Source organism: Ictalurus furcatus, chromosome 18 (assembly GCF_023375685.1).
Source record: "Ictalurus furcatus strain D&B chromosome 18, Billie_1.0, whole genome shotgun sequence".
In the NCBI taxonomy this organism is placed as follows: Eukaryota; Metazoa; Chordata; class Actinopteri; order Siluriformes; family Ictaluridae; genus Ictalurus; species Ictalurus furcatus.
The window spans coordinates 12443531-12466966 of NC_071272.1; the positions used below are offsets into that span (position 1 = coordinate 12443531).

The 23436-nt window shown below is 39.8% G+C and overlaps 1 protein-coding gene across 2 annotated transcripts in view; it reads right to left on the reverse strand.

Moving 5' to 3' along the window:
* The window catches only part of ankhd1 (ankyrin repeat and KH domain containing 1), a 54074-nt gene that overhangs the window by 15931 nt on the left and 14707 nt on the right, over positions 1-23436 (reverse strand). For both annotated transcript variants that reach the window (XM_053648168.1, XM_053648167.1), the window contains 2 exons: positions 6669-6822; positions 1284-1440 (listed from right to left, as the gene is read on the reverse strand). In XM_053648168.1, coding sequence (XP_053504143.1) covers positions 1284-1440; positions 6669-6822 — 311 coding nt within the window. The remainder of the gene's footprint in view (positions 1-1283; positions 1441-6668; positions 6823-23436) is intronic.

A 23436-nucleotide genomic window follows, 5' to 3' on the forward strand; every position in this document is an offset into this window, starting at 1 on the left:
CCACCAAGAACATGGCTATACTACAGATGAACTACAAAAACAGTGAACTATGCTTCAAGATTTCTAAAACGCACAGACAAGAGCTGACTAAATAATACTTTGATGGCTTAGAAGACACAAGAGTAAGTTCAGCAAAATACATGGTGGAATTGACAACTCTAGTGAGCCGAAAATGAAAATAAATAAATAAATAAATAAATAAATAAATAATCTGCATCTTTGTCCATCTGTCTTTGGTCGTAAAATTTTATTTTTGTTAATGCTACACAAAGACGGGTGACAAAGGAAAAACTGGCAACTCCATACACACACACAGCTTGTTTGCAACAAGCTAGCCAGCTAACATTAGTAATTGTGAGTCGATGGGCACAAATATGCATCACTTTCACCACGCATACGTGCGTGCACATTGTGTACACCCGGAGGATTCAAAGCGAGTTTTTTAGCGAGTTTATGTTAAACAGACTGACAAGCTTGGTTTCTCTTTAAAACCTGAATTGGAGTGAATTCGGTCATTAAACTGTGGCTCAAATCTAAAACTCTGACCTTACGCTTACAAGTATTTACTAATCCAGAAAAGTGGTATTGGACTGTTACGTTTAAGAGGTTGACACTCACTGTAACAGGAAAAGAGGTTGGTGTTACTACTCAAGAACAGTCTAGAATAGTGTGCAATTATAAAATTTTGAGACACAGCATAGTTGTTTATTCAGTTGTGGACACACTGTTGCATGATGTTATACCGCCTCCACTATTTACGTTGGTATTGCAGCACGTGGATGCATCGTGTTAATTTCTGAGGGTGGCCACAAAGCGACGGGTCAGATGACTGCATGATGCACGCGGCAGCCGTCTTTCGTACAAGTAATAAAGAGAAGTATAAAGCCGTGTTCGCATTATGTCGTAATCACTATAATTTACGAGATTCCGACTATACGTCCGTGCAACGTTCACGTCCTAGCAGAACTAGGAGTTTTCCGAGAGCTAGGTTAACTAGGTTAACTGGTACTTATTATTTATTGAACAACTTGCAACTTTTTCTTCCAAATTCCCAACTTTAAAGGAAAAATCAAGGGCAGAAAATGGTTACATTTATATGAATGCACTGGCCCAAAGTGGCGTCATAAATACACTGACTTCAAAGAGAAAAATAATTCTGTGCCAATTTCCTTGTTGCACTTTTATGTCTGTGGGGAAAATCAATTTTGATTGTTTTATAAATTTAAAAAAATCAACTGAAAAGTGTAAAAGTATGAAGTGTATAAGTGAGAGGAGATGCCTACTTGTCTGCCTGGTTGGCGTTGAGTGTGTTCTCGGCCCTCATGCGTGTGAGGGCGGCGGCAGCTTCGTCCAGTGCGCAGCTCACTGATGACGTCAGTCGGCGCAGCACCTCAGGATCTGCGAAGGCTTTGCCATCGGCAGTGGACAGTTTACCAATTCCTGCAGCGTCAGCCACACGCCAGCAACACGCAGCATTCAAGGCCAAAGGCATCCATAGTTAGTGCACGCCCAAGTCACACAAACACACACAGGAAGACACCAACACTGGTTAGCCATGTTCAAACCATGCAGCGTGGCGGAGTACACAAGATCATTATGAAACTGGGAACTGGTGGGCTTAATTACACACCATGAAAAATGTTTGCTGTTAAATTCAGAAACTATTTTAATGACGTCATTACACAGCTACAGACGAAAAATGTAAGGCTTTATTGTATACAAATATTTAAAACAAACCAAAAAAAACAAAAAACAGCAGCCTACCATGGTTGTCGGGTCTACTGTGCCTTCCCTGCTATTAAACATACATTTTAAGCTTCAAGCCTCACATCTTTTTAAATGCAATCACAATAAAACTGCTTTCAGGCTTCGTACAGATGTTCCGTAATGAAATTCCAGAACTTTCAAAGACTTTTCAAGCACTACATTTTTTTGTTTTAAACAACTATACAAGAGATACCTCTGACATGACGGCATTCAAACATATTCTTTATCTCATCTTTTTAAATTCCATAAATATGTTTTATAATAATAATAATAATAATAATAATAATAATACATTCTCTCATGACCACAAATTTTTATATGGCACCTTTTCCAGCCATGCTAGACTAAATTTGCATTTCCCAGGGATTACTTCCTTTTCACAATAATGTCAATACACACCAGGTGAGTGACAGTCCCTAGATGTCATGCGCTAATTAGCATATTCATTAGGTCATCGCATCCTAAGTGCATTGTACTTATTGTCAGCCCTTCACATCTGTTTATTTCTCTCCTACTCTGTGTTCCCATACTGTATTTTAAAACAGCCGAATTCCCAATAAAGCTGTTCTCATTTACATATTTTTCTGTTTTTGTTGACAACGGAACGAATATGAAATAGTGACTAAAACGTGGCCCATTAAAAGACTACATGTTAACCAGCAGTCACTTCCAAACCACTTACAAGCTGCTGCTCTGCACTGCTAAAATCCTGATTTATAACCGCAACGTCATGTGAAAAAAATCACTACGCACATAAATGAAAGACAACGGCTGTGCTGTGATTTTGGCTATATTTACTGGTAAAACGATCGCTCAGTTAGAAAGTTAGAATGTCAGTCCTAATGCCTTTATTTTTTCTCTCACACTGAGCTGCTCTTCTCTGCCCCTCACTGAACAGAGTAGCCGCAGAGAGAGGTGTACCCGCGGGGGGGGGGGGGGAAGCAGGACCTCGTGCTCACGGGGCAGTACTGGACACACTCTCTAGCTCTCTCTCTCTCTACGGAAAGTAGCTAAGGGTTGTCCAAAAAGTCGCTAAAGGAGACTGAAAAGTGGACCGGAGCTGTTTCTGTGAAAGTGAGTGAGTGAGTGAATAGCGGGAGGTGGCGGAGGGTGAGGGGCTACAGCGAGGAGTCATACATTGAGTAAAAGGATTGTATTCGTGTTCTTTCGAAAATAAACAGTAAGGTTTTTAGCGATTTTGTATTTATTGACTTTTTATAATACAAGCACTTTTTTTAGCACCACTAGATTAAAAAATAAATAAATAAAATTACCATTTCACATTTCAAAAAGCCAAACTCAAGCACCTTGTACAATCCCTGCGTTTTAGCAAGTGATCACATAAGGAGCAAAACTAGAACACGACAACCTGAAATGGAGAAGTGACTTAAACCCACAAAAGACGCAGATTCAGCAGTACAAGGCCCGAAATGAACTTTTGTCACTTGCAATCATCCCTGAGAGCAAATGTCACTCTACCGAAGGAATACGAAAGTCATACGTTTCACACCAGGGCTCATAAGCTTGCCTTGGTATTAACATCATCTCTGATTCTCTTCTGTTCTTTTTACTGTAAGAATTCTTAGTCAAATTAAAATGCCAAGCATTGCGTTTGCTTCAATTTCATTTTCACGCAACAGGACAGTTAACGAGCATCTGAATGAATCTGAAAGTTTGTGATTTAGGACGCATTATGCAAAGACCTGGATTCTTAAAACACTTACTATGGCCATAATGGCTATCGTAATAGTCATACAACTCTTTCCTGATTGTTTATCATCAAACTAACTGCATATAATCTCTCGACCCTGACAGAAAATGGTCTAATGTGTCTAAGGAAAACACTCGTGAAATTTGCTGACTAAATATTTCTACTTTCATTAAGAACACTGTATAGGAAGATAAACTTTTAATATCTAATCTACTTAAATAAGGAAGAATACAATTTCCAAACCGACAAATAACAACGTGGCAACTCACAACATCGCCCAGGTACAGATGTGGGTCTGCCAAGCGGAAAGAACAAATACCTGTGTAACCTACATAAATACTGCATAACTTATTAACACTGACGCTGAACAATGCGTTGTCCCACCATATTAAACACACGGAAAACAGAGGACAAAGCAGCATTCATAGACGGCCAAAAAAAAAAAAAATCAAAGAAACTATATGGTTTGGGGGGGGTTGAAGGAGACTCATGCACTAATTCTACACAGGCAACTACATGGCCACAGAGGTTTACATGTACAAACACACACACACAAACACGCACGCACTCACACACAAACAGCAAGCCTACTAAATGCCATTGCTGAGTCATGATCAGAGCCGAGAGCTGCTGTATTGAAATCTATTGTTCCTCTTAATCTCCCCGGTGCTGCTCTGAGCTAACCATCAGCTCACAGGACCAGGCTAGCCTGTATCGTGTCCCCTGCCTGACACGCTGAGCCTCGTCTAGCTAATCTCAGCTGCACCTAAAGATTCTCCACAGGTAAATAAATTCACAACTGTAATGAACATAAACACAAGCACCAAGCGTTAAGTGCTAAAAATACACCTTTCAGTAGCTCTGTGTAATTATAGCTCCATCACCTCTAGCATGTCTTTCTATGGGAAGCTGCACATCACTAATACCCCACACTGCAGTTTTGTTTCACCCTGGGTCAAGTCCTAACACACACACACACACACACACACACACACACACACACACACACACACACACAGAGAGAGAGGCCGGTTACCGGTTTCAAGGTATGCCACAGTTTGAAAAGTCGGTTTCAAAACCCCTAAAATTTTCCGTTACACCGTTCCCACAGTTTTATGTCTCTCTCATCACAGCCGGAAAGTGCAGGAATCCCTCAGGTTGTGTGCAATGTAGAGAGTAACACGACCCCTCCCCCTCCGGTTGGTGCGAGCAGTCAGTCATCTGTGTGTAGGACGGCCGAAGGAGGTGAACCATTGGAACTTTTTCTGGCGTCGAAAAACGACGAAGTCTGCGGTATGGAAATTTTTCGGGTACCGAAAACGTTCAGACAGCCACAGCTTGGTGGAGGAAGGAGATCCAACTTGTAAGACGTGTTTAAGAAGAGTGGCTGCTAGAGGAGGCAATAAGTCAAATATGATATCCCATATACGGGAGCACCACCCATCAGTCAAACTCAAGGCAATGCTGTCTTGAAATGAACATTTACAACAAGCTAAGAGAGTTAGCGTATAGCAGCGATGAAATTAATACTATTGACTTGCTACCGAGGCAGATAACATGGCTAATTAACTAGCTAACAGCAGCTAGTTTCTCCTTCACATTTCTTCACAGAGCAGGGAAGAGCAGAGTACTACGTTTTTGAGATTTCGTACAATAATTAAATTTAGCTGGTATCATGTCTATACTTTCGTTTAAGTCTTGAACCTGTACATTTGTTCAAAATCACTACCAAAAAAAAAACAAACAAAAAAAACACACCACCCCTGCTGGCTCGCTGGTGTCTTTGCCAGTGTTTTTATATATGAGACACGCACACTGTGTGTGTATGTGCATCAACACTGAAATAACAATAAATCGATTTTATAGCCTGACATGCATGTTTACTACTGATCCAAATATTTTATACGCTGCTTAAAAATAAAATATATAGTGTTCAATGGAAAAAGTTGTCCTTTTTTTACCCACATTTAACACGTTTTAAGGGCTGCAACAACTAATCGATAAAATTGATAATAATAATCAATAATTAAAATAATGGACAACAATTTCATTACGGATTAGTTGGGTCTGTGATGTCACTGTGGATAACCACGTCAGTGACATCACTTCACAATGATGAAAAATGCATTTCTATGAACAAAACCCTGATAAATAAAACCCATCTAAAAATCAGCGGAGGTCACAGTGAGCTGCTGCGGGAAAAGTGCAAGATCCAGGACATCCAAAACATGAGAATGTTTTATATTAAGCGCTTCAAACAAACTCTTAAGTGTATTAACGTGGCTTGTCGTGTCAGATGCGCTGACACATGCGTGTGCTGCTTAATGTGTTCCAGACATTTTCTTCAGCACAGAAATTACATTTTACCTTTATATCCTTATCTGTAAATGTTAGAAACTCACACCAGTATTTCCATTTTACATAAAGACTCGTCCTGACAGCGAGCGAGTCTCCGTTACACTTCACTGAATGAGCACGAGTCCACGCATACGCGTCAATCAAACAGCGTGCAATAGAAAGGAAGCGCAATAACTCTGACTAAAATATTCATTTTGATCAGACATGTTTGATGCTATATTTAGAAACTAAAGTAATAGTGTTTTTGTGAGAGCAGTAACTGTAACGGGGTTAGAACATGTAATTGTATAGAAATGTAAGAAGTGTCGTACATTTTCGGTATAAAGGAACATGTTACTGTGTTCAGACGAGTGAATGTGTGTGTTACTGCAGAACATTCATTCATGAAAACGTGATATTTTTGCTTAAGGTTATCATACCATCAAAATCTCACACCGGCCCATGTCTACACACACGCAACATGTTTTACTGGAACGCTGCTTTACTGTATTTGTACACTGTAAACAAAGTGCGCTATTTAACCAAGCAGACTCAATATAGCCCAATCAGGTGAGACGAGATGTTTTCCGAGATAAGGTGAATGAATATGAAAACTATATTACACATTTTTATACATGAATTCTGGCCTTTGAGTCTTGAGCATGGATCCAAAGCAACAGCTTTAAACTACACTAATTTGCTTTGAAAGTAACCAAGCAAGCAGGTGAGTAAAGGCATGCAGGTATGTGAGAACTGTCAGCACTGCCGCCATAAACAGGCGGGCGAAAGAAAGAGAGAGAGAGAGAGAGAGAGAGAGAGAGAGAGAGAGAGAGAGCGCGTAACGGGAACGTACCTGCCGCCTCTAGTAACGCCTCCAACCGCGCCTGTGTCTCTGGATCCACTGTTCTGAGGTCAGCTCCATCGGCTGCACTGGATAAGAGCAGCTCTGACGCCGTCTTTAGCACTGGGTTATCCAGATCCTCCTGGTCTAAGATGAATGACTCCACCTGAAGGGTAAGAGAGTTACCAAAAAAAGGTAACTATTTAACAAGGGAACATATTTAAATAGTAAGCTATTAAGTCAGTTAGCTTATGAACACCTGATAACACCAGGAAAAAGCCAGAAACACCAGAAAAGCATACCACAACATTTGCACATCATGGTATTTATACACTGATTTAATTGCTCAAGCATACAATATTAACACACTCATTGGGGTGTTAGTGTATATATGATCAAACGACTACTTCTCCAACTAAACCACATTTCTGTCTATTACCATCTACCTGTTCATTTTTCTACCCAATCCAGTTCCAGCGGTTCTCATCCCATCGTATGTCCGGATCCAACTTTCCAAAAGTTTTCCCAAACCCCTCCCTCTGGACTCGCAATAAATCATACTACAACCACCTGAGACGCTGATCATGTCTGGTATTAACATCCGTCTCGACAGGTCCAATCACAAGTGGACAGCCCAGACACGTAGCTGTTCACACCCTGCATTATGAATCCGTCTCCAGTGAACACTTATCATACAACCCCAATTCCGAAAAAGGTGGACAGGGAGGAGTGATTTGTAAATGGACTGACTTGTATTTAAAAAAAAAACAAAAAAACAAATACAAGGATGTTTTACCTAATCAACTGCAAAGTTGTTTTTTTTCTGTTTTGTTTTTTTAAGATAACTGTCTTCATTTAAAATTGATGCATGCAACACGTTCCAAAAAAGTTGGCACAGGGGCAATTTATGAGTAACGATGTGACAAGTTGAAATAAGAAGGTGATGTGAAACAGGTGAGGCAATCTTCTAATCATAGTATATAAGGAGCCTCCAAAAAAGGCCTAGTCCTTCAAGAGCATGGATGGGTCTAGGCTCACCAATCTCCCAACAGATGCCTCAGCGAATAATCCGACACACTGAGAACAACATTCCCCAAAGATAAATCGGTAGGATTTTGGGCATTTCACCTTCTACAGTGCACAATATAATTAAAAGATTCAAGGAATCAGGTCAAATCTCGGTGTGTAAAGGTCAAGGCTGAAAACCACTTCTGAATGCACATGGTCTCCGATCCCTCAGACGTCACGGTCTTAAAACAGTCATGAGTCTGTAATGGATATCCTGACATGGGCTCAGGAATACTTTGGTAAACCTTTGTCAATCAACACCATTCGCCGCTGCATCCACAGATGCAAGTTAAGGATTTACTATGCAAAGTAGAAGCCATACATCAACACTGTCTAGAAGCGCCACAGACTTCTCTGTGCTCGGCCTCATCTGAGATGGAGAGTAGCACAGTGGAATCGTGTTTTGTGGTCTGACGAGTCAACATTTCAAATAGTTTTTGGACAAAACAGCCGTCATGTTCTCCGGGCCAAAGAGGAAAAGGACCATCCAAGCTGTAATCAGTGTCAGGTCCAAAAGCCAGCATCTGTCATGGTATGGAGGTGTGCCAGTGCTCATGGCATGGGTAACTTGCACATCTGTGAGGCTACCATTAATGCAGAAAGATATGTACACATTTTGGAGAACATATGCTGCCATCCAGAGCAGGACAACGCCAAACCACATTCTGTCCGGATTACAAGCGCATGGTTGCTTAATCAGAGAGTGTGGGTGCTAGCATGGCCTGCCTGCAGTCCTGACCTGTCTAAGATTGCGAATGTGTGACAAATCATAAAGCGCACAATAGGGAAATGAAGGGCCCATACAGTTGCACAGCTGAAGAAATGCATAATGGATGAATGGGGGGAAATTCTGCTTCCTAAACTTAACCGACTTGTGTCTTCAGCACCCCAACGCTTAGTAAGTGTTATTAAAAGAAAAGGTGATGTTACACAGTGTTAAACAGTTGATTGTCTCAACTTTTTTGGAGTGTGTTGCAGTCATCAGATTTGAAATGAATGTATATTTTCAAAAATAAATTAAATTCACAAAGTAAAACATCAAATAATGTGTTAACATGTTTTCAATATAGTACAGAGTAGGGATGTCATGATACCAAAAATCTAGTAGTCGGTGCCGATACCACCAAAAGTACACGATACGCAATACCAAAGTCAATACCACGGTGTGGTATAAAAATTAAATTAAAAAAATTTAATTAAAAACTCTCCTGGAGGAGATCCTCCTCTGGCTGATACTGGCAAAAAGAGGGGGGGATTTTAGTTATCAAACACTGTCTGACAATGAGTGGAGGCTACAGTGGAGGTGCACTCCTAAACGCATGCACACCTTATACTCTAAATGGAGGCATTAGTTTAAATTCACTGATATGGTGGCAGGTGCAAAAAGATTTATTAAAAGCATTAACAGTTCAATAATTATTAGTGACATTAGGCTACATTTAGCTGACAGGACATGGGCTGAATAGAACACTGCAATGTGTTAGCATCGTTAACAAATAACTGGCTGTCGCAAACATTACATGGCGCTTAACGTTAACTCATTTCACAGCTACAATGCTAGCTACCTCAAACATACATAATATAGGACCATCTTTCAGGTGCTTTGCCACATTCCAGGTGTTTCCTCGCTTTGTTTGAAATGAACGATATCATCGGTTGCACACCAGCTTCACAGCATCTATTATATGTTGTTATGTATACAATATATTATATGTTGTTCAGCCTCGAATGCGAAGTATTTCCATACCACCTTTCCTCTCAACGAGTCAGGTGGAGGTAAACTTCTGTAGTTTTTCCCGTGTGCTTGTAGTTGTTGTTCTTCGTCACCACTTGTGGACCGACTAAAACGCTTGCGCGTATTTGCTGCCCCCTTCAGGTCCGGAAGAATTGCAACTTCGGTACCCTCATAAGAATCGGTACATACGCTACTGCAGAAAAACAAGTACCGTCACCTTTTAAGAATGTTAGTACCGACTTGGTACCGAAGTATCGGTTCTCGTGACATCCCTAGTACAGGGTGAAGTGAATTTTCAAATGACCTTTTTTTTTTTTTTTTGCATTTTCCATACTGTCCCAACTTTTTCGAAATCGGGGTTGTAGTTCATATCATTTCCGCTGGAGAAAGGCTGTCATGCACATCTTTTACGCTCGTCATCTGCTGCATTTATTTTCAGACAGAAATAATCTCTCATGCAACTTTAGAACTGTTGAAAATGTATTAATCGTTTTTGATCTGCTCATGAAGCTCACGAATGAAGCGATGAAAAGCGGCTGCTTTTGTTTCTGCTGTTACAGCGTTACTTTTATGTACGTATTTTATGGCTAGGGCAATGATGCAGTCTATTAGCTGGTTCTTCATTGCTGTGTTGGACACGTGTGTTCTCACTCTACAAATGTGATGTGGACCATGATGCAGCTTCGAGACGTATTTGACCCCGTTCACACCTGTACTTAATGCTGACCATTTGTGAGCCGATCACCCAGGACGCATGTTAATACTGGGTATGATCTGGGCCTCAATTTCTCCACAGATGTGATGTGGCTGCAATGAAAACCCTTTAGCTGAGAAAACCTTATGGAAATGCTGTGAACACGTTACATTGCTACCTCTGATTCCGGTCCTATCATGTTTGTGACTTCATCATACACGACCACAATCAAACCTACAGAACATGGCACTGCTGACCAGAATTACACACACCTGCTTTGCCAGGTAAAAAAATTTTTGGGCTCTCCCTTCAGCTTAATAACGACACCATGATAAATGTGGACCTTGTATTTAAAAAGGAAAAAAAAAATATATGTGTATATATATATATATATATATATATATATATATATTTTTTTTTTTTTTTTTTTTTTTTTTTTTTATTTATTTTTTTTTTTACACAGTCCAAAAATCTCTATGAAAGAAGTATATTTAGTAGATTACATCTTTTTTCCTTTGGGATTTTGTTATAAACAAGAATTTGCCATAAAACCACAAGTGATATTTGAAGACTAGGTTCTCAGACTGCCACTATTTTAAACCATAACATCCCTATTTCTGGTTCATTTCATCATGAGCAATGGTAACAATAGTTCCTAACTTGTGTTCAGCTGCGCTCCAAACAGTTTCTATTTTTAACCTTCACATATTAAGGACCGGATGATAAAATGTGTGTCCCGCCACTACTTCTAGTCCAACAAAGCCAGTTAATTAACACAATAGGGCTCTGGTGACAAAGTTCACGTAGGCCACAAGGTCCGGGCCTGTAGGTGTATTGCCTAGAGATGAAACGTGCAATATTTAGGCCCTGAGCCTCAGAGGAATTACAGTAAGCACCAAGACGAGCCGATCAGTGGGTTGTCCCTCCCCTTCCCTAGCCACGTCCTTGACCTCTGCATGCCTGCTGCTCCGCCCCCAAGGCACAACGTCCTGTGTACACACACACACACAAACAACATGCAGCACTCAAGCATATGCAGGGGTGTGTGTGTGAGAGAGACACAGAGAGAGAGAGAGAGAGAGAGAGAGAGAGAGAGAGAGAGAGAGAGAGTTGTTGACCCACAGAAGCTCTTGTTATCAAGAGGAGCAGCGGCTCAGGCACACGACAAAACTAATCTACATAATTACTAGTGACTTTGACTACAGTGAGCATGGGAGCCTATAATGACATTAAACGTAATGTGATCTAATTTAACACTTCAGTATTCCCTTTCTTACACACAGCGCACACATGGACTTCAATGTACCACATGCATTTCAATAGACCTTTCCTTGATTAAGAACCTTATACATGCATACAGAAATAAACAGAAGCCCAGTAATATAAAAGAAAAAAAGGTTACCATCCTACTAATGACGATTTAAATACATGTGGCTAAGCATGGAAAGGATTTAACGCCTCTTAGAACTTCTAGACAAACCGATTTCACTATCAAACGAAAGCAGATTGGATTTTCACCAGGGGGGAAAAATTTTTTTTTTTAAAAATCAGGAAATGAAAACTACATGAGACATCAATGATGGACTGAAATGTACAACTACGATAATATGATTCATGATAATTCGTATACATTAAAAGCAAAATAACATGGGTTTCTTTCATGACATGATCAAAATGCAAAAAGGCAGACCAGCCAGTTCCTGAGTGCAGTTAAATGACATCCATGTGTAAATAATTCAGCATCTTTTCCCCACAAGCATGCTGCACCACCACGGGGAAGTGCGTGTCCGGTACACGTGTCCCATCAGCCACATGAGAACGTATATATGTTTTTGGACTTCATTTTATTTTCTTTTATTGGGCCTCATTTCAGACCTCTAAGCTCACACACTATAAAATGACTGCGAACTCTGTTAGCTGGTTTGTATCATCTAGAGATCGGCATTTCCTTGCAAAAGGACAGTGAACAGAAGGCTGAAAAACAAAATACAAAATATGACATGCTGCCACTCTTGTTTATAACCAAGACTGCGCACTAAATACTAAAAAAAAAAAAATTAAAGATAAGAAATAATAATAATATATGTGCAGGAATGTGCAAAAAGGGATGTACAAAATTAGAGACTAAATGGAAGGGGTCTTCCATGAAAACATTTGCACAGAAAATCAAGCACTGCCAAGAGGAGATGACCCACAAAAAAATGGTAAGTAAGGCAGCGAGGGTGGGTGTGGTCAACAAAAAGTCCATCTGTGGCCAGAATAATTAAAAACATGCAGAGCTCAGATGGTGAACACTTATACTTTCCTGCTCTACACGCTACTCCTAGGATGTACATATATGCGTCGCAGAAGAAAAAAAAAAAAAAAAAGCAAGGTGTGAGGAAGTTGGAGAGCTTTCAGATTCAGATGGAGAGACAAAACACAGAGATAGAGTAAGGGAGAGGCTGAGTCATGAGAGAGAGAGAGAGAGAGACAGACACTTCATGTCCAAGAAGGGAATCTTATTACCTCATCAACACTCAAAGCAAGACAGGGTGTTTTTCCTCCAGCCTAGCTAACTAACACACACACACACACAAAAGGAATATTCCAGTTACTATTGTGAGATCTGCTGTGTTCGGGCTACAAACACACACCAGTAAACATATGACTACAGTTCAGATGAAAGATTATCTTGTGCTGCAGTGACTTAGTGTAACTCAAAGACACAACTCGGGTTCCTCGTTCTTTTCCGCCACCCTAGAACAACTGGAAAAACAAAAAGGGGGGGGAGACAACCTTTCCCACAACCCTGCCCTGTTTAGGTTTAAGGGAGAATAGATGTCGTTGTGCTCGGGTTCTACGCTTATATTCCTCGGCTTTAGTAGTGAAGCGACACATTGTTGTGTACAGTACAGTGCAGTCATTCAATCAGTGCCCGCTACAAATTTACTATGACCTTAACGCAACTCGCACGATAAAAATCATCAGAAAAGTAAAACCAATGTTTAGCAGATTAGGTTTGCTGATACGATCAGGATTCACCGATAGCCATCAAGTTGGATGATTTAAGTGTCTGTCGGAAGACACTGTTTCCGTAGCTTTAAGATTGACAAAAATAAAGTGTGTTGTATTTCGTAACACGTGTTTCAGTTTACCGCTTGTTTCTGTATCCTACATGAACCTTAATAACCTGCAGTGCAACAAATAGCAGGGCTCTACAGTAACAATTTCTTTTAGGAGCACGCTCCTAATTACAAAAATTTAGGAGTATGGTTGAAGTTTCTTGTTTGTTTGTTTGTTTGTTTTTAAGAGATGGTAATGTTAATATGCCACAATATAACACACAAGAAGGCATGAGAAAATTTGAGCTTGTCAATTATGACAGAATTTAGGAACATAGTGTGAGTCATGACAAATTCATTTACCTTCTGATAAACTAAATGTAATATTTTCAGTTAATTTTACAGACTGTATGCAAAAACACAACAACCACCGTTAACCTGTTCCACCTTGTAAACAAATACAAAGAACCTCAATGTTCAGTCTTTGAAGTCTGCTCCTCTTAAATATATTTAAAGCTACACTATTAGACATTTCCCACTGTCATGGTTCTGGGCTGGAGTCAGTTCTCGAACCGCTCTGTGTATATTGTGTACATATCTGAATAACCTCATAGGATGTGATTGGGTGAGTTCATTTACCAGTCAGATGCAAAGCGCTTTAGTGTAATGGTGTTCATTAGGGATGCACCGATCCAGATACCAATCTTTTCTTGTTTAAGCTTTAATCAGGAGGTCTGTCATAAACAGTTAAATGTAAGCTCTCTGCTCATGGTCACTGTTAAGTGAATTAAAATAATAGCAATGAGAAATACTGTTGGTTAATTGATAAATAAACAGCATGAATATTTATTTTTAAATATCTTAAAAACAATAAAAGAGTCCTAATTAAAAGTAGACTAACACAAAAATGATCCATATTAGGAAAAAGGCCAATAGCCTTCTAAGGAGATAGCGAACTAAGCTTAATGTCAAATTGATATTAAGTGCAACCCATAGTAATTAAACATTACTTCATTTCTCATTTTATTGATATTTTATGAAGTTATTATAATATCTATGTTTTTATATTAGATGATTTATTTATAACTAAGCACATTTTCGTTACATTTTATTAGTTTTTTTGTTTGTCGATCAGTTGTTCCTTTTAGATCGGTTCCCCAGTACAGTGTTGCCACGTCTGCTGATAATATTGTGTTTTTTGGGGGATTAAATCAAAACATAAAAACTGGAGTTGACTTTTCTAGTGATATCTGGCAACCGTGAGTATAAATGAAGTGAATGCGCCGAGTGTGTGAGTTGGGACGAGTTGGTGAAGAGAGTGAAGAGAGTACTGTATGTTTACACACTGATCAGTTGCTACTCTTGATTATGATTGGTGAGGAATTATTTAATAAAGAAGTTTGAATTAAAACCCACCTTGTAGCATTAGCATTATTATTAATATACTCCGCCCGACGCCGCTGTGTCTACACGAGCAGGTCACAGCTGCAGGTTCAGGTCATTTTGCGGGATCAGTAAAAGATGGCAGTTTGTGAGATCGGGAAGTTGAAGCAGATGATGTACAGTGTTACTCTCGTCATCATAATGGCTTCTCTGCAGTATTTACACACTTGTTCTGTTGACTGAGGAGATGCAAAGCAGTGTGAAAGTAACTGTTGCGCGGTGTACATGCATTTGACTTTTAGTTTTTGTTCCGATTGTATTATACAACTCCAAACAGGTCACTCGCACCAGTGCTCCCAAATATTTTTTCCAGAGTCACACAAAATACTTTTCAGTCGCAAATGCGAGTGAAATGGTCGCACTGTAGAGCCCTGAATAGTTTTTTTTTTTTTTTTTTTTTTAAATTGCAACTTAAAAAGTTTTGTGCTTTTTTTGCGGAAAAACTACTTGAATTGGCGGAATTGTTTTGTATGGTCTTTTGCAGTGATTGTTGGTAAATGAGAGCTTTCAGATGGACTCGTGTTCAACGCACGTGTCCCAGAGGGCTTTGGCTGAATGCGCATTGTGATGACGCCACTTGACGTGTCTTTGCCCAAATCTGTGGAAAATCTGCATAACTCTGAAACTGCAAGCTCCTCCGAATATTGCAGAGTTCGCTTGATTTTGCGTTCATTTCTGCAATCGCAAAAATCACAAAATCCTGGAGGAACTGTGTTGAAAATTGTGTTATGATATTTTTGTTACATCCCCCAAACTCTATTGTGAAATCTCACATTTATCATTAATCAGACCTGCAAAACTAACATCTCAAATCCAAATAAAGAGGAAAAGCATTAACGTAATCCACAAATACTGATTCAACTGGAAAAAAACCCCCACCATTTTAGATTTGGGAATTTCCTTTTGCAATAAATAAATAAATAAATAAAAAGACACTTTTTATATTTGTATATAAAACAAATTTGTATATGTTTTGTAAATATGTTTATATTTGTATATAAAACAAAAGGTATTTGCAGAAACATTGCAAATACATTTAAATTAGAGCTTTGTGAAATGTGAAACAACTGAAACATATGTTATTGTTAGAAATAATCAGGAGACTAGTGAAGACTGAGTAAAATAACTACGTGATTGAAACTGTAATCACTTACTTATCATTCGGCTCTGAAACAGCTGCTGAACGCTTCCACTAATCTGGGATTAGTTTTGCTCACGCTGATGTTATCAGATACTCAACAAGCCAGTCCAATCCTGACTGCGTAAATTATATCATTAAAAACAAGCTAATATATTGTACTTTTGTTACATAAAAGAAAAATATGAAACAAATCTAACTTGTCTGCTCAAACACAAAATATTTTAAAATAATTATAAAAACGTATGATAACCTGAAGAAAATAGCAAATGGTGACACTACATCTTACACTGTGCTTTTATCACTAAATGCCAGTCTGTTCATACAGAAATGCAAAACACATTCCAGATTTTTGCATGCAGTTAACACGTTTCAGTTTCTCCCACTCAGATCCAGACACTTTTTTGACAGAATTTTGACTGATCACATGATCCTGCCGTGTCAAATCAAATCAACTCATATTTTATTTGTCGCATACATAGTATGACACGTAGTGAAATGCTTTTTATGACCACACCAATATGTAAAAGAGAATCTAAAAAGATCAAACCTATTGTGTTACACACATCTACAGCATCCTGGTTCTGGTGGGCGTGCATTCACAGAGGAAAAACAGTTTCCTGCGGATGTACAGACATGGTCCGGGCCGAGCACTATTTAATCGTTAGTGTTCTTCCATCATTCCCCAAATAAATAGATCCCAGTCCCATCTTTGGCATTTCTATTGGCTCACAAGACTCGTGTTCGAGTTAGAAGTTCATCTAGATAAGGTAACTGGTATTAGGAAAATTCTCTTTCGACAGATATGTAGAACTGCAGAAACGCAATGGAGATTTGGGCCATCAAAAACAAAAAAAAATAGAGTTTAATCTGATGCTCAAAATGTTTTTGGTTATCTAAAAAACGTATTGAGCACAGCTCTTTGTTCTCGATGCTCGAGTGAGGATTTCTACCCGCAACTGACAGGGTTTGCTCCCGTTTCCCCCCGTTTGTTTCCATTTTCCAATAATATTTCTGACCTATGAATGAAGGAGTTTTATGCATACTTCCCTCAGCCAACATTTTGTGTCCATTTAAAGTCATTTAATTATACACAGTGACAAAACGAGCCATACCAATCCGTATGGGATTTCACTGAGGTGTGTTGGTGATTGTTGCAGCCAAAAATGCTTGATTTTGCAGCAGCTTTTTTCGAAGTTTGAGATGCAATTTGCAGAGTTTTTTGTGCTTTTTTTTTTTGCAGAAAACTACTTGGCGAAATTGCAATGGCATGAAATTGTTCTTCACGGTCTTTCGCAGTGCTGTTTGTTAGTAAATGAGACCTCTTAGCTGTACTCATGTTCGATGCACATGAATCCAAGAGGGCTTTGGCTGAATGTGCGTTGTGGTGACGTCACGTGACGCACCTTGACCTAAATCAGTGGTAATTTTGAAAGGCTGAACGAGCCTCAGAATATTGCGGCGTTTCCCTGAGTTTAGCGTTCATTTCTGCTATTGCCAAAAAAATACAATTCTTTTTTTTTAAAAATTAAATTTAATAAAAGAACTAAAAAATAAAAATAAATAAATAAATAAATAAATAAATAAATAATCGTTGCATCCTGGAGGGACTGACAAATAGCAAGCAAACCGAAAGCATCGAATTTCACTCCAATTCAGACTCAACAATCGGACTAATAAGCGTAAACACACCTAAACGCCCTGTATCTTCACTGTTCCATTTCCCCAATCTTAACTGTTGAGGGGACTATCAACTATCACAAAACAAAGACAGCTGTTGATCATCCAGGTAACGACACACAGTATTGAGAATCAAGCGTATGTAAACGTTTGTACTGGTTCATTTGTGTAAATTCAGTTAGTATTGTGGAATATAAGTAAACATCTGTTATATGTAATAGCTTATTCAGGGTAGTACTGAATACAAAATGAAATGCGATTTTAATGATTTAAGTGCAATTAATTATTTGTCATGCTACACGTGCTAATAGACAACTGCTTGAAGCTGTGGGCTGCGTCTCAAACCGCGTACTTACCGTCTATATAGTAGCCGAGATACATGTATTTTTCCCCTACAGGCCTATAGTAGGCAAATATGTGGTTTGGGACGCAGCCGAACTCTCTTGTTCGCCGTAAAATGTTGAGAACTGCCGTGTGTGATCGTGTCCTGTCGCAAAATGCCATGAAAACTCACACGACGTTCATAATGTGATTAAGGTGTTTACATGTCTGTAATACACGTCCATAACGTGACTAAAACAGGAGTACTCCACCTGTCTTAATTCGATTATTGCTTACTTCGAGTATGACCTTAATTAGATTAAGGTGAGTAAAAATTGCTGTTTACATGGTAGTTTCTTAATCGGGTTAAAAGTGGATTATTGTCGTCCATGTAAACGCAGCTACGGGGTGTGTCATGCTTTATGATCACGTGTCACCATATGTCTGCGGACGATTATCTCAAACTAGCCGGGAAAACGTCTTCGGCTGTACTCCTTTCAGGCACAATGATGTTGGACACACTTGAGCTGGCGTACGATTAGAAATTTCCCACTAAATTCGAACCCAAGAGCGCCGACTGTTACAGGCTTCCCAGGATGACTCACAGCAGCACAGGAACATTGACATGTTTTATAGCATATTTTTCCTCCTCTGACTCAATTTACACTGAAGGTATTACTGTAGTGTAGTTTTTGTAATGGGTATAAATCTGGAACGAACAAATGAAATGGTGAGCCACCGACTCGATATTTCTTAAACAGGTTTTCAAGGTTCATAAGAAGTCTGTCAAACATTTATAAAAGTATCTGAAGCTCAACACTAAAGGTATACAAGTATGATTGTACACGTTTGCCTAACGTGCCTCATGTTTGAAAAGCAGAAGTAAGAAATAAAAGAAATACATACGACATGCATAAAAACAAGTGTCCTTGGTGGCAAAAATTGGAAGAGGGTGACGAGAGAACACAAAGGTGCAATCGCTTATGAATGCCTGTGCAGCCGGTGTGTATTTCGCTTTCGAATTAGTGGCAATACAGGGTGGCAATTGCTTTAAATGGTCATGAAACCTCCCTCTTTCAGCTCAAGTCCACCTCTCAACGTTTTTGAAAAACGTAGCTTAAATGGCCGTGGATGGCTGTGAGAAGAAGGGAGGGGGAGGGGTCATGGCATGAAAAGGCAGGAGAGGAAGAGGGAGGCGAGCCTTCAGAACACTCAAAAAAAAAAAAAAAAGATGGATAGTGACAAAGTTTGCTGATGAGACAGAGGACTTCTCTCCTCCTGAATCTCCAGGGCTAAATGGAGACACAATAGATAGATACAGGTAGATACAGATGTAGATGTATATGTACAGTGCAGATGCACAGTGCAGGTCCTACGCCCTGTCTATTTAAATCACTAGCCCCGGTGTGACTATGGAGGAAAACATGATACCAGAGGCAGCACGGATGAGAGAATTGTTGGAATAGTAGATAGCTAATAGGCTTGAGCTTTTCATGAATAAAAAGGCGAAGGTTCTTCCCTTCAACACAGACTCTCGTTGCATAAATTTACACGCAACGGCCCATGGAGCATTAATACTATATATTATATGAACAGTTTTTATATTTTATTATATTATCTTCCTCGAGCCGGTGGCAGCGCAGATGGGAGAAGTGTTGGAATAATAGTTAGCTAATAGGCTCGAGCTTTGCACGAATAAAAAGGCGAAGGCTCTTCCCTTCAACGTGGACTCTTGTCGTATAGTTTTGCACGCGATGGCCCGTGATGCTTTAAGCAGTTTAATTAGCTCAAAAGGCAAATAAAATTGTCACGGTTAAAATTAGACACATACCTCATTTGAAGGGATAGAAAAGTCCTCGGGACTGAGTACTGCATCATTGTGTTGACACAAACTGGTTTCATGAACAAGTCCGAAGTCCACCTTTCTCCAATTCTCATAGCTCTCCCGAATAAGCACACTCAAACTTTTGCACCTCTGAAACAAACACCTGCGCCCCATTTGAATGCGTGTCTCATCTACTACATCTGTAGCAAAGCACCACGTGTGGTCATGAATAATTAACACACAGCATCTTCTCATAGGATAAGAACACACAGGATCATGAATAATTATGAGACAACGATATGTCTTCAAAGTACTATAGTACATTGCCACGACACTGCCTGTGACCGAGATTTTAAACCAGGAAGATGAAAATTTCTCCTACAAATAAAATTAACAGATACTAAGATTGTCTTTTATGATGTGCGATACGAACACCTCTTTTAAAATATCAGAAAATGTAGTTCAGTGTTTCATGACTCTTTAACAGTGGGTTCATTATTATTCTTAATGAAAAACACAACAAAACAGTACAATGGCAAACAATGGTAAACCAAATCTTCCACCATCATCTTATCAGCCAGCTCGCCTCACTGTCGTCTCGTGCTAAATGAAATCAGACTCCTGCTGATCTGTGCTGTGACTCGGACTCATTCGGCTAGTGCTGAATTGAGCAGACGCGTTCAGTTTTTAATTGTAACGTCCGTTTTCACGCTCAAAAAAATGTTGCATGCCGCGCCTGCGTCAGACACGCCATGCTGGGAGTTTTACAAATCACGACAATCGAGCACGGTTTTAATAATTAAATGTGACACGGTAATACTAACCGCTGGGGAATTTTATCGAGGTTTATCGTGAAACCATTAACCGTTTCATCCCTACCAGGAACTAGGGGCTTTTGGAGGTACCCTGTGTGTTTCCACCGCAGGGACCAAGCTCTAAATTAAGTTCCAGGTAAAATATTTCCCCCACAGAAAGTCCCTACTTGGGAGGTGGTACTTTTTTCCAAAGTTCAGGACCTTTGGGGAGTGCTGAATGGTTGACAGCATACGGCATATATTTTCCAACCACCATTTTTAAAAGTCTGTAACGGTGCGTACAGTGACAGTTTATTGCGATTCAAATCAACATAGTTTCTTAATAAATATGACTGATAGACCAACGACGAGGTTCAGGCCCTAACTATTTATGCCGAGGACGAAATACAGCAGGAAATGGAAACGGCGCTTGCAGCTGCTGTGTCGTTATCAGAGTTCAGAAAATAGACTATCAATTTTTAAAACACGAACTTTTATGCAAAGATTTAAAAAATAATTAATTCCGTGACCGGGAATCGAACCTGGACCGTGGCAGTGAGAGCATTGAATCCTAACCACTAGACCATGAGTTTAGTTGCAGCGAACTCTTATTACTGTTCCAACCAGAGCTTGCTATGTGGTTTTTTATGAGCTGAACAAACATTTTACATTGTTCCATCATTAAAATCAGCTCACTTTGTGTCAATCAGTTTGACTGTGGCATACTTGAGGCTTCATATCCTCACAAAGGGCTTGTCGCATAAAGTCATACATCACCAGACTAATTTGCCTAATCTAAACGGTACTTTAGACCGCAATGGAAACGCAGTCAACAAAGCTCTGGAGGAACCAAATGGTCCCTTGAAAAAAGTTCCTGGGACTAACTGTTCCGGGTAATTTCGGTGGAAACACAACTGCAATCAGAAAGATGTGGAGTAGGGCTTGGTTATGCAGATGTGATAAAGTGTTACTCTTTGGCACCTATCTTTTTGCACTACCTGTTATATCGGACACTTCCACACTAAAACTGTGTGCTGGTCTACATTGTCACTTACTGTGCCTGTTGTCCTGTTTTAGTAATACTGTACAGTCTTCTTGTTGTTAGCAGACGTTTGCATGTGCATGTTATGTAAAAGTGTGTAGTTCTTATTTAGTTCGGTGTCGTCTCATGTGGTTAGCGTGTTTTATGTAGCATCATGGTCCTGGAGGAACGTTGTTTCATTCCACTGTGTACTGTAGCAGCTGTATATGGTTGAAATGACAAAGTGAACTTGAACATGATCTGAGGATCGTCTGTTCTGCTGAGAGAACCAGAGGTACAGCGAATGTGAAGAATGCCATGTTTGTTTTTATTTCTGCTATTCCTAAAAAACATTTGGGTATGACAAAGCATCATTATGATTTTTACATTTTATCCTGGATGATCAACTGGATTCAGGCATCTGCTGCACATCGCAGGAAATACATTTGATTCGTCTCAAGCTTTCATTGGTTGTTTCTCAGTGCTGTTCTTGCTACTAGTTGTACAAACGCTCACACAACACGATTCATCGGCAACAAAATGGAACGCGTATGAAAATATCAGAGCTGCATCGATCGCTCAGAGACTGCTGAACTCAAAATCTGCTTCGCATGTTTTCCCATGCCTCCCACCCCTCAGGTAAATTCTGGGTTAGGCCACTAACCAATGAGGAACTCGTTCTAGACACACTTTTTACACATACTAATGTTTAATATTTCACTATTGCCCTGGTAGAATTTACACAAACCTTTAATTAAAATAAACCAACTAACTTTGGAAATTCTTTTGCTGCTCTTCTCAATCAAAACTCACCGACACTGAACGCCAATGAATAATCTAAGGATTATTTGTTCCACTCAACAAACCTCTATTCTTGTGATTAATTTAGTGAGGGGTTGGTACAGATACTAGTATCAGATGTCTGTTCGATACTATGCTCGTTTAGTCTGAATTGTTTAAATAAAAATACACAGATTCCATTACCAGACAATACTAGTTAGCGTAAGCCTAATGTACCCAGTAGCACTAATGGACAGAGCACAGCGAGCTGGCCATGTTTCACAATTAATAACAGCAATCAAGGCCAAACAGACAACAAACCGTGCTCTGGGATAAATACCAAGCATCTTCAGGTAACCTTGTAACCTTCCCAAGACATGCGTTACACAGAGCAGCACAACACACTCAGAGGAAAGCGCAATCCGCCCTCTTCCACATACATGACCTCACAGACACCCATGACTGGCTGGTGTCACTGTGATTGACAGGGAAGACGAGAGTGAGAGAGCATGAGAGAGAGAAAAAAAATGCAGCCCCTGCCACACAGAGAACATTGCCAATTTTGCTCCCATTGCTCCTGTTGATGGATGACCATGTCATTGATAGGACTCAAACTCGCGATTTTCGTCGAGGGCAAACGTTTTTCCTTTGCACCACTTAACCAGTACGTTCTTGAACATCGGACACTATTGGTCATTGACAACGAGCAATTCCGTCACAAAGAAAGCAACAAAACGTACTTAACTTACAGCTGTACAGAAGTACGTTTCTGAGTGAAACCAAACCCATTTTCCAGGCAGCTTTACTATATGCAAAGTTGATGCACTTTATACCACAGCACAACTGAATGCTCAAATCTGATTGATTGTAGCGTGTGATTTTTTCCCCGGTAAAAGTACAAATAGGAAAGTACTTCCAGCTGTAACATCAATGATGAGCTAGTAATTGTCATGGTGCTTTGTGAAGTTTATCAGCACAGGAACGTTGTCAAGAGAGATGAGTTTACGCTTTCTGCTTTCATGGTAAATTGACATGCTGCATTTTTTTGAGAGAGAGAGAGAGAGAGAGAGAGAGAGAGAGAAAGACAGACAGACAGAGGGAGAGAGACACCCCCAGAGAGCGCGAGAGAGAGACACCCAGAGCGAGAGAGACACCCAGAGAGAGAGAGCGAGAGAGCCACCCAGAGAGCGAGACAGCACCAGAGAGCGAGACAGCACCAGAGAGAGAGAGCGAGAGA